Raw genomic sequence first — 26,146 nt, 5'->3', positions numbered from 1 at the left:
CCCTCCGTCTAACTTCTCTGAAGGGTCAGTTCAACTCTTTCGCCTATTCTTTAATTGGTCTACTTCCTTACTAGTGAGTTTTAAGAGCTCTTCTTTACCTGTTCTGGACACAAGTCCCTTATTAGACAAGTGTAACATCTTACACTGTGTCCCAGGCTGCGGCTTATCTTTTCTTTCTCTAGACTGTGTCTTTTGCGGGGCAGAAGTTTTAAAATTTGATGAAGTTCAATTTGTCCTTTTCTTCTTTTCTGGGTCATGTTTTTTTTGTGTGTGTTGTATCTAAGACATCTTTGCCTAATCCAGAGATTTTCTCCTATGTTTTTTCTACATGTTTTGTAGTTTTAGGTCTTATATTTAGGTTGATCCAGTTTATTATCTACATTTGTGAGCCAATATTTTTCTGTGGTGCAAGGTACACAGCATAGAAAAAGACTTGGCTGGGCGTGGTGGCTTATACTAGTAATCCCAGCACTTTGGGAGGCTGAGGCAGTCAGATCACTTGAGGTCAGGAGCTCAAGACCAGCCTGGCCAATATGGGGAAACCCCGTCTCTACTGAAAATACAAAAATTAGTTGAACGTGGTGGCGGGCGCCTGTGATTCCAGCTACTCATGAGGCTGAGGCAGGAGAATCACTTGAACCCAGGAGCTGAGATCACACCACTGAACTCCAGCCTGGGTGACAGAATGAGGCTGTCTCAAAAAGAAAAAAGACAAAAAGACTTTTCTGTCTTTCCTTCTTTCTTTCTCACCTTCTCTCCTTCCTTTCTTTCTTTTTCTCTTGTTTTATGTGACAATACTCTATTATTCCAGTCCTATTCGTCAAAAAGACTATTTTTTCTCCATTGACTTGCCTTCCCACCCCGGCCTGAAATCAACTGGCCATCCACGTGTGGGACTGTTCCTGGCTTCTCTCTTCTCTTCCATTCCTCTGTCTATCCTTCACCAGGGCTACACCGTCTTGATTTCTCTAGCCTTACAGGAAGTTGTGCAATCAGATAGCATGTGCCCTCCAATTTTGTTATTCTTTTTCAAACTTGGTTATTCTAGATCATTTACCTCTCCATAGATAGCGTATTTTAAATTCAGCCTGTCAGTTACTACAAAATAAAATTGCCTGCATCAGGTTCTTTCTTGAAGAGGCACCCAACCAGTCACCCCCGTGATGGCCACACTGGGTTTCATAAGTTAAATAGGTCTCATAACTGTGGCACTTCTCAGAGGCTCTGCTGTGCACTGGGATGCCTGGAGAGAGAGACAGGGTGATGTGTTTCCTAAGCCTACTTCCCCAAGGAACACTTTTCCTGTCTTTCAAGGGACTATGTTAGATAATGGTATTCTGAAACTCATCCTAACCATTAATGGGCCATCAAATCAGTCTTCTAGAACAAACAAAATATCATAGAATAGAAACACCCCAGTACATCACTTTTCCTAAGAACTAGTCCTGAGTATTTTGTTCTCTAACTTTGTGTGTGCAGGTGGGCATGTGTATACACTAGGATGCAAGACAAAATATCTTTCTTACTGTGGATCACATCAGAAAAGCTTGCAGGAACAGCTTTACAAAAAACACTTTGGAATGTGCTGCAACCCAAACCCCTCCTGATCCGACTGCCTCCGTGTGTCCTGGCCTGGACACCCTGTCCCCTCTCCCCGCACCAGCTTGCCCTCTCCGTCTCAGCCTCAGTCCTGCAGCCTGAGCCATCTTTCTAAGCTGTCGATCTGCTCCCGCTCTCTCGCAGAAGCTTTCCCGCTTCCCTCATCACTGAAGAATGATTGCCCAAGTTCCGAGCCTGGCATCCAAGGCTCTGTGCCACCCGGCCCTACCTACAAACTGGTTCTGTTTGCCTTCCACCGCTTTCCTTCTGTACCCCACACTCGGACAAGACTTCTGCCTCTGCAAGCACATGCCGTGGTTTCTGACCTCCGCGATTTTCCCTGCATTTTTGTCTTCCTCTCAGCGGGCCCCTGGCTGCCATCACTGTCTGGGGCAGCCCTGCCTGTCCTTCAGTTAGAGGCTTGGCCACCTCCTCTGAGAAGCCCTCTTAGATGATCCCACTCAAATTACATTTTCTCCTCTCTGCTCCCATCGTGGGCATCGCCTGGCTACCTTCAGCCTTTGGAAACGCCAAGACAATCCGCAATGACAACTCAAGCCGCTTTGGGAAGTACATCGACATCTATTTCAACCCCAGCGGGGTGATTGAGGGCGCGCGCATTGAGCAGTTTCTCCTGGAGAAGTCCCGGGTCTGCCGGCAGGTGAGGCCTCCACCCACCCAGGTTGAATTGAGGGAATGGGGGAAGTTTCCAAGAGGGGCTCCCTTTCACCACTCTCACCTCTCCTCCCCTCTTCCCCAGGGGCCCTCCCAGAGCCCACAGGCCTCACTGGATAATGAGGGCCCTTTCCCAGTATTCCAGGACAGCAAATGATGGAATTTTTTCCATTTCGGTCAGAGCTCAGTAGCACACTCCTCTAATTTCAGCACTTATGGGAGGCCAAGGCAGGTGGATTACTTGAGCCCAGGAGTTCAAGGCCAGCTGACAAAACCCTGTCTCTACAAAAAAGTTTTTTTAAAAAAAATAGCCGGGAAGTGGCACACGCCTGTAATCCCAGCTACTCGGGAGGCTGAGGCAGGAGAATTGCTCAAGCCTAGGAGGCAGAGGTTGCAGTGAGCTGAGACTGCAGCATTGCACTCCAGCCTGGGCAACAGAACGAGACTCTCAAAAAAAAAAAAAAAAGAATTTTTTCCATTTTGAATTTTCCATTCACATAAATTTCTTCTTGTTTGGTGCCTCCCATTCCTCATCTCTACTAGAATTAATTCTGAAGCTGAAGCTAGGCTAGTTGGGTGGGCTGTATCTTCAGGAGTGTTAGGGGCCATGGCAGAAAGACACGGATGACAGTATACCAAATGCCACACGGCCGGGAAGTACAGTAGCATGTGGCCCGTGTTGTCACACCAGGCCCTGCGCTTAGGGGCCCCATGCTTGGTTTCATGCTCTGCTATTGCCACCTGAAATTCTTACTAGCCTTTCAGCAAGAGCTCCCATGGTTTCCTTTTGCACTGGGCGATCATGTAGCCAGCCCTAAATAACAGGAATGCCAGCACGTGGCATCCACAACAGCAGAATTAATGCATGTCTGTGTAGGGGGTGCTCTCGTATGATGGCATGACACCTAACATATGCATGTGAGCAGGTGAGCACACACACGCGGTGGGGGAGCAGAGGAGAAACGCCACCAACAAGGGTACTGTGGCTGTCAGAGGGACAGATGCCTCAGCACTGTGGGCAGCTGAGAAGGAAGGTCACATTTAGCGACCCCCCTGACCTGGTGCTAGGCTTTTCCCATTTTATCTCATTTGACCTTCCCAACCTGGAAAGGTAGGTCACCCAGAGACATGGTCATGTGAAAAAAAAGGAAGTTACAGAACCATAAATATGTTTTGTGTTAAAATAAGAAAAGAGAGAACTATGTATAGATATACTGTAAGTAAATTTTTTTTTTAATGTCAACACAAGAACAGAAAACCAAACATCACATGTTCTCACTCATAAGTAGGAGTTGAACAATGAGAACGTGTGGACACAGGGAGAGGAACATCACACACCGGGGCCTGTTGGGGGGTGGGAAGATTGGAGAGGGATAGCAGGGGGTGGGGGATAGGGGAAGGAGAGCATTAGGAGAACTACCTAATGTTGATGATGGGGGGATGGGTGCAGCAAGCCACCAAGGCACGTGTATACCTGTGTAACAAACCTGCATGCTCTGCACATGTACACCAGATCTTAACTTATCATAAGTTTTTTTAATACCTAGGTTCTAGGGCAGGGAGGGGGAGATTTAAGGGAGAGGAAGGCAGGGTGGAAAGGAGTTCTCATCTTTTTGTATTTTGAGATAGGATCTCACTGTCACTCAGGCTGGAGTGCAGTGGCGCAATCTCAGCTCACTGCAGCCTCTCAACCTCTTCCTTCAGAGCTCACGTGATCCTCCCACCTCAGCCTTTTGAGTAGCTGAGACTAGAGGTGTGTGCCACCACGTCCAGCTAATTCTCTTATTTTTTGTAGCGATGAGGTCTCACTATGTTGCCCAGGCTGGTCTCAAACTCCTGAGCTCAAGTAATCCTCCCGCCTCGGTCTCCCAAAACTGCTGGGATTACAGCCCAACTGAAACTCCCATCTTTTAACACTACTGTGCCTGCTTCGGATTGTTTGATTTTTATGAGAATGCACTTTAAAATGGTGTTGAAAAAAATACAGAAGGCAGCCTAGGCAACATGGCAAAACCCCATCTCTACAAAAAAAATACAGAAATTCGCTGGTGGGGGGTGGTGTGTGCCTGTAATCTTAGCTACTTGGTAGGCTGAGGTGGGGGATGGCTTGAGTCCAGGACTTCGAGGCTGTAGTGAGCCAAGATCACACCACTGCACTTTAGCCTGGATGACAGAGCAAGATCTTCTCTAGGGGAAAAAAAAAAACCAACAACTGAAGGTCTAGGGAACCCCGTGGCTGTCAGATCTCTCGTGAGCCAGTAAGTGACCGTGAAGAGAGCCCCAACTCTGTGCCATCACTCCTGGCCTGGGGACTTTGGGTACATCAGTATCAGGGCTTCAAGGAGCAGTTAAGACGCAGGGCAGAGAGGAGTTCTCAGGGCTGGGATGAGGCAGCCTTGGAGGCCTAGGACAGTCAGCAACCAAGCCAGGCTGGCCGGGGTCAGTGCCAGAGCTGCTCCTGGCTGAGAGGCTGAGAGCAGAGGCCAGGGCTGGGCTGGGCAGAGGCAGTCTGAGGTCCTGAGGCTGCAAGGGAATGCTCATGAATCTGTCTGGACGCCTCCCTCCCAGGCCCCCGAGGAGCGGAACTACCATATCTTCTACTGCATGCTCATGGGGATGAGTGCTGAGGACAAGCAGCTGCTGAGCCTGGGCACGCCCTCCGAGTACCACTACCTGACCATGGTGAGCTGCCCACCCTCCGCCTTCCACTAGCCAGTGTAAGGGAGGAAAAAGCCCTGGTGCCACTCCACCCTCTGTGACAGCTGCAGAGAAGCCCAACGCTGGCCGGGCGGCCCCCACTGAGGCGGGGCTGATCCCCTTTCCCCTCCCCTCCAGCCTCTCTGCGCTGGGAATCACCTTCTCCGCATGCCTCCCGCTTCCCAGTCACATGTGCCCCATGCCCCAGGCTGGACCGGGGGCTTCCCCACAGACCTCATCTTCCTTTGGCCCCCACTGGATGACAGGCTCCCGGTGCCCAGTGGGTCACGGGGAGTTGCCCACACACCTCCTGCTCCTGATTTCACTCCAATTTCCTGTCCTTGCAGGCCCCCTAAAACTCAAGCCCCAGGCCCCAGGAAAGAAGGGTCCTTGCTCTGCTCCCAGCTGCACCTGCCACCCAGGACAGGGCAGCACCACAGCCATCATTTATTAGCCGAGGCTAATGTCGGGAATCTGGGAGCAATTTAGCGGGGTCCTTCGGCTCCAGGTCTCTCCCAAGGCGTCAGCCAGAGCTGTGGTCGTCGCCAGGCTCCCCTGGGGTGCAGTCGGCCTGCAAGTTCACTCTCACAGCTGTCATTGGCTTCAGGTTCTTGGCAGCTGTTAGCCAGAGACATCAGTTCTTTGACATACGAGCCTCTCCATAGGGCAGTGTGAAACATGGCCAGTGGCTTCCTTCAGAGAGAGCAAGCAAGAGTGAAAGAAAGTGTCCCATGTCCCGTAGGGAAGCCACCGCCTTTTGGTGACCTAATCTTGGAAGTGACAGCCCAGCACTTCTGCCACGTCCTTCTTGTTAGAAGTGGCCCTCAGGGGAACTTCACTTCCGGGTTTATTGACCACAGAGGGGACCCGGAGTGTTCTGCCTCTGGAATCTCTCCCATGGGACCCTCTGTTCCGGATCCACTGCCCCAAGGCCTTCACCAGCCCCTGCCTGGATTTCCTGGGCTCCCCGTCACCAGTCTTGACCTCTAATCTGTCATCCACCGTGCAGCCAAAGTGCCAGGTTGCACTGCAGTACGGATCTGTCGGTGTGGCACTTCGGCAGTGACTCCTGCAGCCTGCAGGGGAGAGGCCAAACTCCTTGGCATGGTTTCCAAGTCCCTCCAGGATCTGCCCCTCTGCCGACCTTCCCTTCTCAACACCCACCCCAGCCTCCCCGCAGCGCTGCCCCTGCCTCCCGCCTCGTGGCCTTTCTCCCATCATCCTCTGCCTAAACTGCCCTCTGTCCTCAGAGGTGGTGGGGCCAGCTCGGCGCCTCCTCCAGGAAGCCTTTCTCCACCTCTCAATAGGCGCCCCTGTGGCCTGGGCACCTGTAACAGGCAGGTGGTCATGGGATGGTCACTGGCTCCCTGCCTGTCCCCCTGGATGTACAGCACAGGGCCTGGCCCATGATGAGCCTTGGAAAGCGTTTCTTTTTCTTTTTCTTTTTAAGATGGGGTTTCAACATGTTGGTCAGGCTGGTCTTGAACTCCCGACCTCAGGTGATCGATCCACCCGCCTTGGCCTCCAAAGTGCTTGGATTACAGGCGTGAGCCACCGCGCCCGGTCCTTGAAGAAAGCGTTTCTTAAAGGAACAAACCCACCGTGTCCCCCAGAGAAAGACAAGGCAGGCTCAAGTAGGGCCGAATAACAAATAGAGGACCAGAGAAGAAGTGTGACTTGGCCAAGGTCACACAGTGGCCAAGTACGGGTGCTGGCTGCAAGGCCCGGTCATGCTGTGGCTACTGGGCCATGGTTCTGCCTCTGCAAGGGATTGTCTGTAGTTTCTGAGCATGGACCCTGCACGGTCCACCCAGTGCCTGTGAAGTGCAGCGTCTCAGCCTTGCTGTCCCCAGGATGGAGGTGGTAGGGCAGGGGGTGGCCCTATTAGCTGAGGCGCCCCGTCCCGCAGGGGAACTGCACTTCCTGTGAGGGGCTCAATGATGCCAAGGACTACGCCCACATCCGCTCCGCCATGAAGATCCTCCATTTCTCCGACTCTGAGAACTGGGACCTCAGCAAGCTGCTGGCCGCCATTCTCCACCTGGGGAATGTGGGGTTCATAGGTAATGCCGGTTCTGCCCCAACCACACCCTTGGGGAGGGAAGGGGAAGGGGACAGGAGCAGGAAGGCACCTCTAGGGGTTCTCACAGGAAGGGTCGTGTGGTCCAATCCAGGCCTGGAAAAATATCTTAAAAATTCAGCTGTGATTTTGGAGGCCTCAAGAGGTGAAGGAGAAAATGTCAAAGCTTAAGGCCCTCCACAGGTGGAGACAATGGCCAATCACACCCCACTTTTAACTGGGACCCCAAAGGGCTTCCCCACTAAGGTGCGGGTAAGCCAGAGTAAACAAGTCCACATGCGAACTTGCAAACGAGGTTGTGAGCATGGGAGGGTCTAGGGATTAAGGTGTCCTGACCTGTGAACACCCCCAAGCACCTAGCAGAAGTTACTGACAGTCCTTGCTGGAAGAAAACACCGGCAGGTTAGCCTGAAATGATTCCTGCGGGTAATTTTTCAAACACAACATCCAGCATGCAGCCAGAAATAAATAGGAACAAAGAAATAGGGTACTATGAACAAGAACCGGTGGAAATTATAATAGACAGTAGAAAAAGATCCACAAAGAGTTCAAAGGTTAGAATTATCAGACACAGACTAGAGAAGTTCTGCTTGCTTTGCTCAAGAAAAGAAGCAGCCAAGCTTGCAAATTAAGACAGCGAATGGGAAACTTTAAAGACATTATGATTTAAAAACGAACCACATAGAAATTCCATTCTAAAGGCCGAGGTGGGTGGATCACGAGGTCAAGAGATCAAGACCATCCTGGTCAGGATGGTGAAACCCCGTCTCTACTAAAAATAAAAAATACAAAAAATTAGCTGGGCATGGTGGCGTATGCCTGTAATCCCAGCTACTCAGGAGGCTGAGGCAGGAGAATTGCCTGAACCCAGGAGGCGGAGGTTGCGGTGAGCCGAGATGGCGCCATTGCACTCCAGCCTGGGTAACAAGAGCGAAACTCCGTCTCAAAAAAAAAAAAAAAAAAAAAAAAAAAAAGAAATTCCATTCTAAAATCAAAAAAATACAAATAACCAAAATGAAGATCCCTTAAATGGTTTAAGGGATCCTGTGCCTGTTTAGGAGAGGAAAGTGTGAGCTGAGGGAAAGTCAGGAGGAACCATGAGTACCGCATGGAGAGAGGAATGCTGAGAAGTGTCAGAGAGAAGGTGGAGACTGGGAGGATGCCTCTCCTCGGAGTCCTAAGGAAAGGAGAGAGGAAGCAGCAAAGGCCATACGTGCAGAGATTAGGGCTAGTTCTCAAACTAAGGAGAAACACCCATTCACAGGGCAGTGGGAAGAGACAGACTTGTCCATAAACGGCCCTGGAGCAATGCGGTGCCCCTACGGAAAACAAGCGTTTGGGCCACCGCCTCACGCCGCATGAGCACATTGCTTCCGGGCGAGCCGCAGCCAGGCTGACCTGTCGTCTACCAGACAAACTGCACACCTTGGCCAGGGAAAGGTGGGTGCTAACCAGAGGTGGGCACCAGGGCCTGGAAGAGTATCAGAAACACGGCGCTGGAGAAGTGAAGCAGGCACAAGAGAACGAAGACAGATCCACTAACGTAACATTTTTTAGTTTGTTTTTGAGACAGGGTCTCACTCTGTCACCCAGGCCGGAGTGCAGTGGCGCCATCTTGGCTCACTGCGACCTCTGCCTCCCAGGTTCCAGGGATTCTCCCACCTTAGCCTCCTGAGTAGCTGGGATTACAGGGGCCTGCCACTACAGCCTGGCTAATTTTTGTAGTTTTAGTAGAGACGGGGTTTTACCATATTGGTCAGGCTGGTCTCGAACTCCCGACCTCAGGTGATCTCCCCCCCACCCCCCGCCCCCCACCACCTCGGCCTCCCAAAGTGTTGAGATTACAGGCATGAGCTACCGCACCAGGCCCACTAATAAAACATTTAAAAGCAGGCACATTAAATGCTGTTGAGGGACTCTAGGTAGGGAATAAGAAGATAAAAAGTTAGGAAGTTAGAAGTTGGGAGTGTGCTGACCTCCGGAGAGAGGGACACAGTCTCAGCCAGCGGCTCGGAGGCTGTGGGTGCCGCAGAGCCAGGATTTGGCCTTAGCGGTAGTTACATGGTGCTGACTTCATTCTTTACAACACAGCTTTGTGCTTTATGCACTTCTTTATCTACATCTTTTATCTCACACATTTTTTCAGTTTAAAAAAGTAAAGCAAAAACAAACACACCCAAAGATCCCGTACCCCACCAACGCAGCCCGTCGCAAGCTGGACGTTGGTTGAGGAGGAGGAACCAGGAGCCGAGAGGCCAGTCAGGAGGCCATTGCAAGGCAGCTGGGCCTGGCTTACAGCTGGAGCCAGTCAGTGTTTGCTTCCTGTGAATGAATGAATAACGCAAGGTCGGGGTTTCTACACCCAGCAGCCTGGATTGAGGGGCCTGGTGGCTCATCTCTCCAGCACCAGCGTCTGCTGTTTCCCAAGTCAGACTTCTCCCACCAAAGAAGCCCACCTTTCTTTTTTTTTTTTTTTTTTTTTTTTTTGAGACGGAGTTTCGCTCTTGTTACCCAGGCTGGAGTGCAATGGCGCGATCCCGGCTCACTGCAACCTCCGCCTCCTGGGTTCAGGCGATTCTCCCGCCTCAGCCTCCTGAGTAGCTGGGATTACAGGCACGCGCCACCATGCCCAGCTAATTTTTTGTATTTTTAGTAGAGACGGGGTTTCACCATGTTGACCAGGATGGTCTCGATCTCTCGACCTCGTGATCCACCCGTCTTGGCCTCCCAAAGTGCTGGGATTATAGGCGTGAGCCACCGCGCCCGGCCCGAAGCCCACCTTTCTTTAAACTTCCCTTTGACCCAAGGCCCTGGTCTCCTCAAGAGGACGTGGTCTGGCACGTTCACCAACAGCGAAGGTGGGAATGGCCCGTGATCATGGGGCCGTCGGCTCCCTCAGAGAGAGGACCCGGGAGAGGCCGTGGCTCCCGCCGGGGCAGCTGTCCTGCTGAGCCGATCTGGGGCTGCCATGGGCCTGGGCCTATCGGAGCCTAGCTCCCTTCGCTCCAGGCTGCTTTCCCACTCAGGATTCCTGCTTCTCTCTCTAGCTTCAGTCTTCGAGAACCTGGACTCCTCAGACTTGATGGAGACGCCCGCCTTTCCCACTGTGATGAAGTTACTGGAGGTAGGACCGCTGTGTCTGCATCTTCCATGCTGGTGGCGGCCCAGAGGCCTGGACTGACAGACCCCTGACAGCTGATTCTCACAACCCTACCCAGGCCCCGCCCTTCTCCCGGGCTCTAGGCTCACCCCCCGCCCTCTATACCTCGGGTACCTGAGGGTGGGCTCAGGGTGGGGCAGTGCCAAACAGAGCCGTGGTATGGGCAGTTTGGCTTTAATGAAAGCCGCAGGGCTTCTCCGGGGCCTCCGCTGTTCTGGGAAAGCGGGATGTGCCAGTGAGTCCGTGGCCCATCCCGTTAGCCTTCCGGGTTGTTCCCCAAGACAAAGGCGGCCTCAGTTTAACAGAAGGGCAGCAGGCATGGGGTGAGGGGATACCTCTGCAATGGGAACGTGGCCGCACCCCACATCACTCCCATTGACAGTTCTGATGGAAAATTAATAGAATCGGGAGCAATAAATAAGTATATAAAGCAAGCAATCACATTAGGGACATTTTGCTGTTAACATTATTCTTTTGGTTTGAGGCTACTCAGAAACTGAGTTTTGCCGGCTTCAGAGGAGGCCCAGCCCAGCACACTCCCTTGCTCCTGTAGACTCTCAGCCTTCAGGCGGGACTGATTTCAGCCAGGACGTGCCTGAGGTCCGGTGTCAGAGCTCTCCCTCACCCTGGTTTCCCAAGGCCCACCTTGGGGCACCAGCCCCTTTCTCAGCCCCCAGGAGATCCACTAAGGGCTCAGCCCACCAAGCTGGAGAATCCTTCCCTGACAGCTCCCAGGGCCTTTGGCCCTGACCTCGGGCACTGGCCACCCTCAAGTGGGCATAGGTGCTTGGTCACAAGAAGGAACAAGACTTGGCAGAGGCAGGTCAGAGTGCTGGCCAGGCCCTGCACAGGTGTGATGCAGCCCCCACCTGCCTCCCAGGTGCAGTACCAGGAGCTCCGGGACTGTCTGATCAAGCACACCATCCTCATCAGAGGGGAATTTGTCACCAGGCCCCTGAACATCGCCCAGGCTGCTGACCGGAGGGACGCCTTTGTCAAGGTACAGAGCTGAGACAGCAGGGCTCACCTGGCCATCTACTGACCACAGCCCTGCTCCTTGCCGTGCTGGTGGAGGGCAAGACAGAGCAGAGGGTCCTGGGCAGGTCCCCACTCTGCCAGTCACCTGCCTGGTGACCGTGGGCTCCTCAGCCTCTTGGGCCCTGGTTTCTTGCCTGTGAAGGAGGGATAACATCTGTAGTAGGTCCAAGACATTCAGCCTCTCCAGGTGAACTTGGAGGTGACCTCTTCCTGAGCCTCCCAGTCAAGGATCCTCCCACCCCTGTGTCTCTCCAGGGCATCTACGGGCACCTCTTCCTATGGATTGTCAAGAAGATCAATGCTGCCATCTTCACTCTGCCAGCACAGGACCCCAAAAACATGCGGAGGGCCATCGGCCTCCTGGACATATTTGGCTTTGAAAATTTCAAGAACAACAGGTATGAAGACCTAAGATCCCAGCCCCACTGCTTCTAGAAAACAGAAGATAAGCAGCTCCTCTTGAAGGGAGCAAGCTGGAGGGGAGCCAGCACCCTGCACCCAGGCCTGGCAAGCCCCAACAGGTCTGCGTGCTCTGCACAAGGTAGTACCATGCCCTGCCATCTAGAGAAGGCCATACAACTAAAATCTGTCCCTGCAAACCAGGCTGACACCCCTGCATTTGTCACCCCTCTTGAGCCACCTGCTCTCCTCATGAGCCAGAGTGGATTATCACACGAGGTCAGGGTTGAGACGGAAATCAGTAGCATGGATTTAACTGCATCTGGCTGGTTTATCATCTTAGGTAGCAGGGGAAGCTAAGAAGTATTTGTGGGCCACCCCTGACTTTTTAGTTTGTGGGGTAAGGCAAGGCAGGACTCCTCTGACCTAGTGTCCCAGATGCCTGTCCTGGCATCCCAGACTGGAAGCAGGAGAGCTGTAACCAGAAGGCAGGTCAGAAAATAGTTACCAAGTGTGACTGTGATGAAGGCTGGGGATCAGACAGACAAAGGTGGTGAGGGGACCAGGCGGTAGAGCCAGGCCCGGCCAGGCCAGGTGATGCTCAGGGACACTATCACCAGCAGAAGGAGTCCCATGAAGACTGTGGGACAAGCAAGCTGATAACACTGGCTTTGCAATTTAGCTTACCTGAGCCATCTCATTGAAAGGGCTTGGTGGGACAGAGATTGGGCCACTGGCTCCAGGAAGCAGAGGCCTCTGGGCCCTGTCTAAGGAGCCAGGAGGCTAGCCTGACCTTGCAGGCCCCTGCCTGTGGCCTGTCTCCAAGTGAGGTCTTATCTGCGAGTGATTTAGAAGGCCCTCCTTGGACAGCCAGGACTGTCAAGCCACAAACCATTCCACATGCAAGCACGCTGGGATCTCAGCCCCCCAAGGCCAGCCGGGGGTGCAGGGCAGGGGCCTGCTCACTGCGGTCAGGTGGGAGAGTCAGGGCTGGCAGAACTTAGCCCAGTACACTCTCTAAGGCATAAAGAGCTCAAGTGTGATTGGGATCATTGGCGTCTGACCCTGAGAGGGACAGGTGAGCTCACCACACACCTTTGGGCACTTTGGAGGAAGATGAGGGCTCAATTCTGGAGCATTGGGCCAGGTATATAGGAGCCCCTCCCAGAAGGAGGCCAGCGGAAGCGAAGCCACCAGCTGGGTTTATGCCAGGGCTGTAGCCTGAGGGCTGGCACCGTGTCCCTCCCCAGCACAGCTTCTGCAAGTGTCAGTGAGCAGCTTCAGGCAGCGCACCTGCTCCCTGGCCTCCTGGATCAGCAGGCATTGAACAAGCAGTCTCAGGCATGGTGAGGTCTTGCCTAAGTGGGCAACCCATCCTGAGGCAAGGCTGCCTAAGAGAGACCCAAAGATGAGCAGAACAAACCTAGTCATGAGGACAGGGGGGACTCAGATGCACGGAGGCTCGGGGGCAGCAAAGAACCGGTGCATTCAGAGCGCTGTGGGAAGTCCAGAATGGGAGGGGAAGCCCAGGTGAGGCTGGAGAGGCGAGCGGGGCTTCCTACTGGGGCCACTGTCTGGCCCCTGAAAACAGCAGGAAGCCCAGAGGACTTGGAGCACGGTCCAGAGTGCACATCTGAAAGTGCCCTCTAGGGGCTGCATGGAGAATGACCTGCCAGACAGGGCTGGAGCGGGCGGAGCCATTAGGAGGCCATCAGGTGTGTGCCAGGTGAGCAGTGAAGGCCTGGGCAAGGTGGCAGCGGTGGGAATGGAAAGAAGTAAACAGGTCAGGTGCAGTGTTGGAGGTAGCATGGGCCAGACTTTGGCAACTGATGAGAACCGGGGAGGACGGGCAGAGAGATGTTAAGCAGGACTCCTCGGTTTCTGACTTGAGCCGGGGGTGGTGGGTGGAGGGGCCATTTCCCCAGGCAGAAAACGCAGGTGAAAGCTCAGCTTGGAGATCTGGGAACGGGGGCAGTAGGGCGTATGCCTGGTTGATGCCGGGGAGGTCCGGCAGTCAACGCTGGGTCTTTGGAAGCTCATCTCAACACCGAGGCTCAGGGGTGGGGCTGCTGCTGCGCACTCAGACCACAAGAATGTTTCTGTGTCAGGCGGGCAGGCCTAGCAGAGGACCCTGGAGGGGGCGAGGACTTGATGATATGCTGAGCCTCCTCGTTTCTCTTTGTCTTCTTGCCATGGGTGGAGAAGGTGACAGTGGTGGAGGCTCTCTGGAGAAAGAGTGTGCCGGAATGAGTGTGTGTCTGTGTGTACAGGAGCTGTGCATCTGCGGGCATATCTGTATGCGGCTGTGTGCAGATGGCTGTGATCCTATGGCTCCAGCCTGCTGCAGTGGGGACCCAGCTGGCCCCGCTCCACCTTGCCTCCACAGCTTCGAGCAACTCTGCATCAACTTCGCCAATGAGCACCTGCAGCAGCTCTTCGTGCAGCACGTGTTCACCATGGAGCAGGAGGAGTACCGCTCGGAGAACATCTCCTGGGACTACATCCACTACACCGACAATCGGCCCATCCTGGACCTGCTGGCCCTCAAGCCCATGAGCATCATCTCCCTCCTGGACGAAGAAAGCCGCTTCCCAAAGGTGTGTGTTCGGACCCGCCGACCTTCCGGTGGAGTCCCTGTGATGGGTCTCCTCTTTGAGGCTGGAAAACTCCATTTGGCGGCGGCAGGGGGGTGGGGGAGTTCTTGTTCTGAGAGTCACTGAAAGCTCTGCCAGGAATAAGCAGAAGACCCCCGGCCTAACTAGACAGACCCACCTCTCTCTCTCCAAAGCCCATTTCTCTGAATGCTGAGGTCCAGTAATTAAGAGGGTAGAGCAGAAGAGCTGGTGGTGGTGTCAGCCCTGTAATCCCAGCACTTTGGGAGGCCAAGGTGGGTGGATCATGAGGTCAGGAGTTCAAGAGCAGCCTGACCAACACGGTGAAACCCTGCCTCTATTAAAAATACAAAAATTACCCTGGCGTGGTGGTGTGTGCCTGTAATCCCAGCTACTCAGTAGGCTGAGGCAGGAGAATTGCTTGAACCTGGGAGGCAGAGGTTGCGGTGAGCCAAGATTGGCCACTGTACTCCAGCCTAGGTGACAGAGCAAGACTCCATCTCAAAAAAAAAAAAAAAAGAAGAGCTGATGGTGGAGGGCAGCAGACCCACCTCTGCTCCCAGCTCAACCCTCACTCCCTGCAACAGGTCACTGACGCCTGTCCACACAGAGGCCCTCCATCATTCTGAGCCCAGATTTCTTTGCCTCCATGAGGAAGCCCCTGAGCCTGACCTCCCCTTGGTTGAACTCTGGGACCTCAGCCCATAGGGTGTCTGGGTTCTTCCAGGGGACAGATCTCACCATGCTGCAAAAACTGAACAGTGTCCACACCAACAACAAGGCCTTCCTGCAACCCAAGAACATCCACGATGCCAGATTTGGCATCGCCCATTTTGCTGGCGAGGTGTACTACCAGGCAGAAGGTGGGTGCAGCTCCTCTCACACCACTTCCACATCGGGACTGGGTTCCAGGGAGACCAGGGAAAGAGGCTCAGAGGATGAGGCTATTCTGCAGCTCTAGCAGTGGGACAGAGGGATGAGTCATGTGGCTTCTACTGGAGAGAGAAAATGGAATGGGCCAGGCACGTTTTGTTTTGGTAATAACTCTATTGAGATGTAATTCACATACCATGTTATTCACCTGTTTTAAGCGTACAACTTGACAGTGGATATTCAGAGTACATTAATGATTGCCACCATTTTAGAACTTTTTCACTACCTCCCAAATAAAACCCTCATTAGCAGTCACTCCCATTTCCTCCCAACCCTGGTCAACAACAACTTTCTGTCTATATGGATTTGCCTATTCTGAATTTTTACATAAATGGAGCCATTCAATACGTGGTCTTTTGTGGCTGCTACCTAGCAGCAGAATTGCTGTGTTGTATGGTAACTCTATCTCTACGTTTAACTGTTTGAGGAATCACCAAACTGTTTTCCACAGCAGCTGTACCGTTTTACATTCCCATCAGCAAGGGATGAGGGCTCCAGTCCCGCCATAGCTCTTGTCTGTCTTTTTTTTTTTTTTTTTTTTTTTTTGAGATGGAGTTTTGCTCTTGTTACCCAGGCTGGAGTGCAATGGCGCGATCTCAGCTCACCGCAACCTCCGCCTCCTGGGTTCAGGCAATTCTCCTGCCTCAGCCTCCTGAGTAGCTGGGATTACAGGCACGTGCCACTATGCCCAGCTAATTTTTTGTATTTTTAGTAGAGACGGGGTTTCACCATGTTGACCAGGATGGTCTCGATCTCTTGACCTCGTGATCCACCTGCCTCGGCCTCCCAATGTGCTGGGATTACAGGCTTGAGCCACCGCGCCCAGCTTGTCTGTCTTTTTTATCATAGCTACCCTAGTGGGTTTGACGTCTCAGTGTGATTTGCATCTGCATTCCTCGATGGCTAATGATGTTGATCACCTTTTCATGTGCTTCCTGGCCATTTGCACATCTTTTGGGGAGGATGTCTATTTAAACACTCTGCCTGTGTTTTCACAGGTTGTCTTTTTATTGTTGAGTTGTAAGAGTTCTTTATATATTCTGGAAACAAGTACCTAATATCTGATTCGTAAATTATTTTATCACCCTATGGATTGTCTTTTCACCTGCTTGATGGTGTCCTTTGAGACCCAAAAAGCTTTCATTTTTAAGAAGTCCAGCTTGGCTGGGCATGGTGGCTCACGCCTGTAATCCCAGCACTTTGGGAGGCCAAGGCGGGTGGATCACAAGGTCAAGAGATCGAGACCATCCTGGTCAACATGGTGAAACCCCGTCTCTACTAAAAATACAAAAAATCAACTGGGCATGGTGGTGTGTGCCTGTAATCCCAGCTACTCAGGAGGCTGAGGCAGGAGAATTGCCTGAACCCAGGAGGCGGAGGTTGCGGTGAGCCAAGATCACGCCATTGCACTCCAACCTGGGTAATAAGAGCGAAACTTCATCTCAAAAAAAAAAAAAAAAAAAAGCAGCCCAACTTAACCTATTTTCCTTTCTTTGCTTGCGTCACATTTAAGAGTCCAGGGTCAAATACAAGGTCATGAAGATTTATCCCTATGTTTTCTTCTAAGAATATTTTCATGTTAGCTTTTACATTAGGTCTTCCACCCATTTAACTTTGGGATATGTTGAGAGAGGGTATGGTTTTGATTGAAGAAGTGAAGGTCTGGATTAGTCAACCTATGGGTATGTTAAGAAAAACAAGAAAGGTGGCCATGTGTTGCTGTGGTCAGGAAAGCGGGGTGGCTAGAGGGTCACTCTCTGCACCTGGTATGGAGAAATGAGGGACAGGAATCTAGGGATGATTCTTGTGAGCAGAGGATGGTCATTTACTCAGAACAGGCGAGGCATGGGGAGGCCAGGGAGAAAGGGAAAGGTGCTGTGGCTCCTTCATAGTTGCTGCCAGATCCTGGCTTAGGGCTCTTGGAAAAGGGAGAGGCCAGAGCCAATTGGACCTGCAGGGTCCTGGGATGCAAAGAAGATACTGAGCCCATCCCCCAACCTCCATGGGGCAATTCAAGGCTGAGTTTTAGTTTTTGAAATGATAGGAAACTTACATAATGCTAAGATTAAGGTAGATTCTTTCTAGATTTTCCTGGTTGCAAGATTCCAGCAATATTAATTAAAGCTAAGGCTTCCTTTTATTTTGGATACCCTGCTGTGCTGGTGACCTTGACTCCACTTAATCTGCCTGTTGGGAGACTGAACCCAGGAATGTCTCGATCCTCCCCACCCCGAAAACATCCAAGGAGCTCCCTGACCCTGGTGGGGTGCTCTGCCTGAGCCTCAGGGACCCAGGGTGTCACTGAGTGTCTACCCCCCACCCAGCACCCAGTGCAGCCCCCCTGATGCTGCTCCCCTCACAGACGCCTGCAGGAAGAGGTGGGAAACAGGCTCCCTTCCCTCTCCCACCCTTGACTCTGCCTCCGCAGATCCACAGCTGTGCAGGTGTGCACAAAGCATACCACTAAAAGCTGGGGAGACTTATAGGGAGCAAAGTAGAAGAGGAAAGTCAGGGTTTTACCCTTGAGAGTCGGTCCTTAGAGACCAAGCAGTGCAGCCCCTGGCCTCACGGAGCCTGGCTTTGAGGAGCAGCTGATCTTCAGTGCCTTCTCAGTGTGATTCTGTCCCTGCTGCAGGGCTATGCCATTCTTACCCATGGCTGGACGGGAGACATGGAATCTTCTCACCCCCGGGAGCCACGCCTGTATTAGTCACTAGAGCAGCAGTGACAAACACCACAGACTGAGTGGCTTAAACAACAGAAATTATTGTCAGAGCTCTAGAGGCTGGAAGTCCAGGACAAGGTATGGCAGGAATGACTGTCTGAATTCTAGAGCAGGCGTCCCCAACTACGGCCCGTGGGCCACATGTGGCCCCCTGAGGCCATTTATCCGCCCCCCCCGCCGCACTTCGGGAAGGGGCACCTCTTTCATTGGTGGTCAGTGAGAGGAGCACAGTATGTGGCGGCCCTCCAACGGTCTGAGGGACAGTGAACTGGCCCCCTGTGTAAAAAGTTTGGGGATGCCTGTTCTAGAGGCTGGAAGTCCAGGACAAGGTGTTAGCAGGAATGACTGTCTGAGTTCTAGAGGCTGGAAGGTCAGGACAGGATGTTAACAGGAATGATTGTCAGAGTTCTGGAGGCTGGAAGTCCAGGAGAAGATGTTGGCAGGAATGATTGTCTGAGTTCTAGAGGCTGGAAGTCCAGGACAAGGTGTTGGCAGATTTGAGCCCTTCTGAGGCGTCTCTCCTTTGTATGCCGATGGCCGACTTCTCCCCGTGTCCTCACGTGGCCTTCCTTCCCTCCGTGTGTCTGTGACCTTGTCTCCCCTTTCCTATAATGATGCTAGTCACACTGGATGAGGGCCATCCTAACCACCTCATTTTGCTTTAATCCTCTCTTTAAAGGCCCTGTGTCCGCACACAGTCATGTTCTGATGTATAGGGTGTTAGGACACCAAAATATGAATTTAGGGGACACAATTTAGCCCATGACACTGCCCATCTCCTATTTCTGGAGGCTTCATCAGCTTTCAGCCTGAAAGAGCCTTAGCCCTAGCAGGACCTGCCCAGAGACAGAAGGACGGTGGCAGCCTAGATGAGGGGGTTGGAGTGGGAATGGGAAGTTGGGGGGGTCCAGACTTCAGGTGGGAAAAGGGACTTCCTTGTGTGGGTAGATGGTGGTTGCCATGCCTGGGTAGAGGGGTGGAGAGCGTGGTCTTAGTGGGGCTGTTGTGGGAGGGCTCCTCCAGGCATCCGGTGTTCCCCCACGCTGCCCTCTTCTTCCCCACGGGTGGGCAGTGATGGCTGAGCTGGGATGCTGGGTGGGCCCTGTGCCCCCACAGGCTTCCTGGAGAAGAATCGAGACGTGCTGAGCACAGATATCCTCACCTTGGTGTACTCCTCCAAAAACAAGTTTCTGAGGGAAATATTCAACCTGGAGTTAGCAGAAACCAGGCTGGGCCACGGGACCATCCGCCAGGCAAAGGCAGGAAACCATCTCTTCAAGGTGGGCTCCCAGGCACCCTGCTGGGTCTCTCACCCCTGAGGGCCACAGGGTCAGACAGACATGTACAGGAAAGACCATTTTACTCACTTCTGCGTCCCAGCATGCAGTAAACACTTGATAAACCTGCAGTGGGTGGGTGGATGGATGGATGGATGGATGGATGGTGGGTGGGTGGGTGAGTGGATGGATGGATGGGTGAGTGGATGGGTAAATGGATAGGTGAATGGCTGGATGGGTGGGTAAATGGTGAGTGGATAGATGGGTGGTGGGTGGGTGGATGGATGGGTGGATAGTGAATGAGTGAATGGGTGGGTGGATGGGTGAGTGGGTGGATGGATAGATGGATGGGTGGGTGGCTATGTGGATGGGTGAGTGGATGGATGGATGGGTGGGTGGATGGGTAAATGGATGGGTGAATGGGTAGGTGGGAAGTTAGATGGGTGAGTGGGTGGATGGGTGGTGGGTGGGTGGATGGGTGGGTGGGTGGATGGGTGGGTGGGTGGATGGGTGGGTGAGTGGATGGGTGGGTGAGTGGATAGGTGGATGGGTGTGTAAGTGAATGGGTGATGGGTGGGTGGATGGTTGGGTGGATGGGTGAGTGGGTGGATGGATAGGTGGGTAGCTATGTGGATAAGTGAGTGGATGGCTGGGTGGGTGGATGGGTGAATGAATGAGTGAATGGGTGGGAGGATGGGTGGGTGGATAGGTGAGTGGGTGGATGGATAGATGGATGGGTGTGTGGGTGTGTGGATGCCTGGGTGGATGGATGGGTGTGTGGGTGTGTGGATGGCTGGCTGGATGGATGGGTGGGTGGGTTCTTGGATAGGTGGATGCCTCAACCCACCTGCAGGACCATGGCAGCAGCCCTTGTTGGGCTATGGGGGCAGCTGTCCCAGGACATGGCTCCCGAGGCCCACTTGTGCTCTGTGCTTCTGTCCACAGTCTGCAGACTCAACGAAGCGGCCCTCCACCTTGGCAGGCCAGTTCAAACAGTCTCTGGACCAGCTGATGAAAATTCTGACCAACTGCCAGCCTTACTTCATCCGCTGCATCAAACCCAATGAGTATAAGAAGCCGCTGGTAATGACAGGAGGCTGGGGCACAGCAAAGGAGGGGGGACGATGAGGCTGATGGCCTCTAGAGTTGCTGTCACTCCTTCTACCAGGGCCTGGCTAGTGTTAGGGCTGTTACTGCCCCTACCTTACAGAGAAGTACACTGGGGTAAGGCGACCAGTCTAGGTCACATGAAGGTCAGTGACCTGCAGGGCTTTGGATTGCCCAGACCTCAGTTCCCTTAGCCCCGCCACACATCTGTGTGTGCTTGGCCTGGCTCTTTGCTGCTGTGAGCCTCAGTTTTCTCTTCTGTAAAGCCAGACTTGCTCCCACCTGCAGGAATGCACTGAGGGTTGGACATGAGGTTTGCAGCACATGTCCCATGTGTAAACCACACTCAACAAAGGCAGCAACCAGTAATAGGACTCCAGAAGCTGACACCACTCCTTTCCCCAAGCCCTGCAGAGAGCAAGCTCTACCTGACATGAGATGGTGAGGGGGTGAGAGCCCACTCCCCACCCCAAGGGAGTCCCTGCTCCAAGGGCTGGGGAGTCCCACCCAGAGGCTGCAAATGCAGGGATTCCCCAAACTAGGAGACATCAGCTGAAATGATATAAAATCATTCAAGAAACAATTCATAAGGGAATAATTACATGAAATTAAACGCCTTTTTGGAAAAAAATAAAACTATGTGAAATTGAGTTTGATCTGGGTACAGTAGCTCACTCCTGTAACCCCAGCACTTTGGGAGACTGAGGCAGGAGGATTGCTTGAAGCCAGCCTGGGCAACATAGCAAGATCCTATCTCTGCAAAAAAATTAAAAGTACAAAATTTAACTAGGCATGGTAGTGTGTGCCTGTAGTCTCAGCTACTCAAGAGGCTGAGGGAGAAGGATCACTTGAGCCCAGGAGGTCGAGGCTGCAGTGAGCTATGATCATGTCACTGCACTCCAGCCTAGGTGACAGAGCAAGACCCTGTCTCTAAAAAAATAAAATGAGGCTTGCCTTATGAAATCTAGGTTGTATCTTCCTTGTAGGCACAATAGGCAGATGTGAGATTACGTATCTTGTTCCTTAACTGCTGGGAGAAGTAGCTGTGCCTCCAGAGACCCTTGGCTCATACCCACCCTGCCCACCTTGGGAGCTGCAGAATAGGCAAGCAGGGCTGAAGCTGCAGCTCAGGGTTGAGAGTGCCTCTGGCTGGGACATCTCTCATCGGTGGCAGCCGCCCTGCTGTGTGGTGTGTAGGGGAAGCCCAGACAGGCTCAGGGTTCAAACCCAGGCTCAGCCCCTGAGAAGCGCGACCTACACCTCAAGCACCTTATCTTTAAGTTGGAGCCAATCACCCCCACCCCCAGGTAGGACTGTTGTAAAGATTCAGTGAGAAAAGCCAGGTCCATAGGAAATCGTTAGTGAAGTGCAGCGAAACACTTACCCAAGGCTAAGTGCAGTGTGGCTGGGACCCCACCAGCAGTTGGCGCTGTGGGCCCACAGGTGGGGGTGAGAGCTATTTCACATAGTTTTATTTTTTCATAGTTTCCTATAGTTTTATTTTTTTCCACACAGTGCCTGGAGGTGGGCTTGCCCAATCAGAGGGCATTTCCCAGGGTCCCTCAGAGACTCCTGGCTTGTAGATGGAGGGGGACTCTCTAGAATCCAAGCCATAGCAGAGTCTTGGGACCCCTGCTGAAGCCTGACACCCCACGGAAGGACACCATGCCATTTCTCTGCAGGCTGCACTCACCTCCGAGCAAAAGATGGCTCAGCTCCCTGGGGCCAAGGGTCCCTCCAGGTCTCACTCTGACCTCCATCTCCAGGGAGTGAGAAACTAAGTTGATGAGGATATTTTCTGCCTTTAAGTAGATTTAATGTTTTATTTCACTAGCGTAGGGGAGGCACCATGAAGCTGCAAGTGCCTACGGGGCTGCTTTCCACCCTGACCTATGCAGGCAAGGGGCACTTAAAAACATTTTAAACTGGGCTGGGCATGGCGGCTCAGGCCTGTAATCCCAGCACTTTGGGAGGGCAAGGCAGGTAGATCATTTGAGTGCAGGAGTTCAGGACCAGCCTGGCTAACATGGTGAAACTCCGTCTCTAACTAAAAATATAAAAATTAGTCGGGCATGGTGGCACACACCTGTAACTACCCGGGAGGCTGAGGCAGGAGAATCGCTTGAACCTGGGAGGTGAAGGTTGCAGTGAGCCGAGATTGCACCACAGCACTCCAGCCTGAGTGACAGAGCAAGACTCTGTCTCAAAAAAATTAAACTTTTTTTTTTTTTAAAAGGCATTTTAGGGCCGGGCGCGGTGGCTCACGCCTGTAATCCCAGCACTTTGGGAGGCCGAGGTGGGTGGATCACGAGGTCAAGAGATCGAGACCATCCTAGTCAACATGGTGAAACCCCGTCTCTACTAAAAATACAAAACATTAGCTGGGCATGGTGGCACGTGCCTGTAATCCCAGCTACTCAGGAGGCTGAGGCAGGAGAATTGCCTGAACCCAGGAGGCGGAGGTTGCGGTGAGCCGAGATCGCGCCATTGCACTCCAGCCTGGGTAACAGGAGCAAAACTCCGTCTCAAAAAAAAAAAAAAAAAAAAAAAAAAAAGGCATTTTAAACTGGGCATGTGCAGAGGATATTTACATTCACAGTGCTTCAGGTAGTTGAGAGTGAGAGGAGTATGTGTTTCTGTGGGTGCCGCAGTTTCCATGCTATCGACTTCCATCTCTTTGACAACACTTTGTGGGTTTTTCAGCTACTTGCAGTACTGTCTTCAAAATGTAGCCTTGGCTGGGCGCGGCTCACGCCTGTAATCTCAGCACTTTGGGAGGCCAGTGGGGGCAGATCACGAGGTCAGGAGATCAAGACCATCCTGGCCAACACAGTGAAACTCCGTCTCTACTAAAAGTGCAAAAAATTAGCCGGGCGCGCACCTACTCGGGAGGCTGAGACAGGTGAATCACAGGAGCTCGGGAGGTGGAGGGTGCAGTGAGCCAAGATTGCGCCACCGCACTCCAGCCTGGGCGGCAGAGCCAGACTCCACTCAAAGGAAAAAAAGGTCACCTTACTGAAGTCGCATTGGTTTAGTGCTTCCATCTCTGGAGGACAGTGGGGGCGGGCAGAGAGAGGGGGTGAACATGCTGACCCTGGCTGTGTGCCTGTGCCCGATGATGGGGTTCCGGGAAGAGGGGTACCTGGACAGAAGTGCCGGAAAGGGGGGCCTGCGCTGGGTCAGCGCCCTGCGTCCACCCACAGCTGTTCGACCGGGAGCTGTGCCTGCGGCAGCTGCGATACTCAGGAATGATGGAGACCGTGCGCATCCGAAAGTCGGGCTTCCCCATCCGCTACACATTCCAGGAGTTCTCACAGAGGTTCGGGGTGCTGCTGCCCAGCGCCCTGCGGATGCAGGTCAGCGCCGTCGGGGACGGCCATTCCGCCCATCCACGACCTTCCCCTCCGCCTCGGGCACCTCCAGCCCCCAGTACCGAGGGGGCCGCCCGCTCCCTCCCCAGCCCCATCCTTGGGATGAACCCGGCCCTTCCTCCCTCTCTCCTCCCGCCCTGCCCTCTCCCTCTCCCAGCCCCAAGGAAGTGAGGGGGCTTTCCCTGGGGTCTGGGTGAGCTGGTGGCCGCAGCGCTTCCTTCTGGAACATGTCTGTAGTTGTGCAGCAGATGCGTTCTCTCCTGCCCTGTCAAGGAGCCGAGGTGTGGCCAGAAAGCTACTGGGTCCCAAGGTTCTTCTTGTCCTACCTGGAACCCTCAGCCACCCTAAGGCTGGATCTGGCCTGGGCCGAGCATCCCATAGCACATGGAGGCCCCAGGCTCGAGTTCCCCCTCTCACCCCACCGCCATTCGAGGTTCCCATTGTGTCTGTGGGGGCGGGGGGCACAGCCCCTGATGGGGTGATGGGGGAGCCTACGGGAGGAGGAGGGGGACACCTGCCCCCCAGAGAGCCTGCTGAGGGGTCTCTGCCCCACCTCCGCTGACACTCCCGTTTGGTCTTGGCAGCTGCGAGACAAGTTCCGCCAGATGACCCTGGGCATCACTGACAAGTGGCTGCAGACCGACAAAGACTGGAAAGTGGGGAAGACCAAAATTTTCCTGAAGGTGAGACCCCGAGGAACCGACGGCCAGGCCTCCTGCTCCGTGCGGGCTGGTCAGCCCTTGCACCAGGCCTGGGGTCCATGGTCCATGCACCCTGTGCCAATGCCACTGGGCAGCAGCTCAGAGCGTGGTGCCCACCCTCAGGGCATCCTTGGTTGTAGAAAGTCATACTAAGGGACAATGAGGTGGTGGTGGGAGGACTAGGGAGGGCCAGCCCAGCCTGTGCAAGCCCAAGAGCTTCTCAGAGGGGCACCTAGGCCAAGGCCTGAGGGTGCAGAGGAGGCGTCTTCCAGCCACGGGGCAGAACCAGGAGCTCAGGGCGGTCTGCCAGCATCCTGAGACCTGGCCTCCATCATTCTGGGAGCTATAGCCTGCCGGCTATGAGGTTGGGGAGGCCTAGCCTCTCCGGAGTCTGGAGGGTTGCTGCTGTAGCGGAAGGGTACGGTGTGTCAACTCCCCACAAAGTGACTTGTCCTTAGCGGGGAGCTGGTGTGAGCATCACCACCACCACCTGCCTCCCCTGAAATGCACAGGGAGCTAAAGTCACACAGAGGAAGCTTCGGGGTCCTCCAAAAGTGCCATTTGGGTCAGAGCCACTGGGGAGGGAACCTCTCTGTCCTGTAGCCTCATAAGCCACGGCGGGACAGCACAGTAAGAGGTAAGAGGAAGAACTAGGAGAAGAACTGGTTGACGCCTTGCCAGCTTGCCCAAGCCCCCAACTCATCCCTGCTGTCCCTTCCTCTTCCCCCATAGTGCCTGCCCACCTGCCCTCATGTGTCCTCAGAGGGACCTCCTGGCCCCAGCCCTCCAGTCAGTCTGTCTGTCCATTTGGCTGTGCTGGGGCTCAGAGGCTAAGATGGGCAGGAAGAAGCAGAGTGGCTTCCAATTTAGTTGAGGAAGCGAGGCCAGCCGAGGGACCATCTCAGGGCACTGTGGGTTAGTCATAAATGGCTCTTATTATTTTGAGGTATGTTCCTTCAATACCTAGCTTATTGAGAGTTGTTAACACAAAGGGATGTTGAATTTTATTAAAGGCCTTTTCTGCATCTATCAGGATAAGCATGTGGTTTTTGTCTTTAGATTTGTTTATGTGATGAATTATGTTTATTGATTTGTGTATGTTGAACCAGCCTTGCATCCTGGGGATAAAGCCAACTTGATGGTGGTGTGTAAGTTTTTGATGTTCTGCTGTATTCAGTTTGCCAGTATTTTATTGGGAATTTTTGCCTCGACGTTCCTTGGGGATATTGGCCTGAAGTTTTCTTTTTTTGTTGTATCTCTGCCAGGTGTTGGTATCAGGATGATGCTGGCCTCATAGAATGAGTCAGGGAGGAGTCCCTCCTTTTCAATTGTTTGGAATAGTTTCAAAAGAGAGGGTGTGAGCTCCACTTTGGACTTCTGGTAGAATTCAGCTGTAAATCCATCTGGTCCTGGGCTTTCTTTGGTTGGTGGGCTGTTTATTATTACCTCAATTTCAGAACTTGTTATTGGTCTATTCAGGGATTCAACTTCTTCCTGGCTCAGTCTTGGGAGGGTGTATGTGTCCAGGAATTTACCTACTTCTTCTAGATTTTCTAGTTTATTTGCGTAGAGGTGTTTATAGTATTCTCTGATGGTTGTTTATGTTTCTGTGAGGTCGGTAGTGATATCCCCTTTATCACTTTTTATTGTGTCTATTGGATTCTTCTGTCTTTTCTTCTTTTTTAGTCTAGCTAGTGGTCTATTTCATTAATTTTTTTCAGAAAACCAGTCCCTGGATTCAATGACTTTTTGAAGAGTTTTTCGTATCTCTG

At 53.0% G+C, this 26,146-nt stretch overlaps 1 protein-coding gene across 4 annotated transcripts in view; it reads left to right on the top strand.

Annotated features, from left to right (window-relative positions):
* Positions 1-26,146, top strand: part of MYO7B (myosin VIIB) — a 98,782-nt gene that overhangs the window by 31,975 nt on the left and 40,661 nt on the right. For all 4 annotated transcript variants that reach the window (XM_074399811.1, XM_074399810.1, XM_074399813.1 and 1 more), the window contains exons 7-18: positions 2,118-2,260; positions 4,843-4,956; positions 6,881-7,034; positions 10,099-10,175; positions 11,092-11,211; positions 11,505-11,647; positions 14,035-14,245; positions 14,988-15,123; positions 19,035-19,198; positions 20,141-20,278; positions 23,506-23,658; positions 24,258-24,356. In XM_074399811.1, coding sequence (XP_074255912.1) covers positions 2,118-2,260; positions 4,843-4,956; positions 6,881-7,034; positions 10,099-10,175; positions 11,092-11,211; positions 11,505-11,647; positions 14,035-14,245; positions 14,988-15,123; positions 19,035-19,198; positions 20,141-20,278; positions 23,506-23,658; positions 24,258-24,356 — 1,652 coding nt within the window. The remainder of the gene's footprint in view (positions 1-2,117; positions 2,261-4,842; positions 4,957-6,880; positions 7,035-10,098; positions 10,176-11,091; positions 11,212-11,504; positions 11,648-14,034; positions 14,246-14,987; positions 15,124-19,034; positions 19,199-20,140; positions 20,279-23,505; positions 23,659-24,257; positions 24,357-26,146) is intronic.

Source organism: Saimiri boliviensis, chromosome 5, assembly GCF_048565385.1.
Source record: "Saimiri boliviensis isolate mSaiBol1 chromosome 5, mSaiBol1.pri, whole genome shotgun sequence".
NCBI lineage: Eukaryota > Metazoa > Chordata > Mammalia > Primates > Cebidae > Saimiri > Saimiri boliviensis.
The sequence above is the reverse complement of the archived record's forward strand: the minus strand, read 5'-3'. Positions and strand labels throughout refer to the sequence as shown.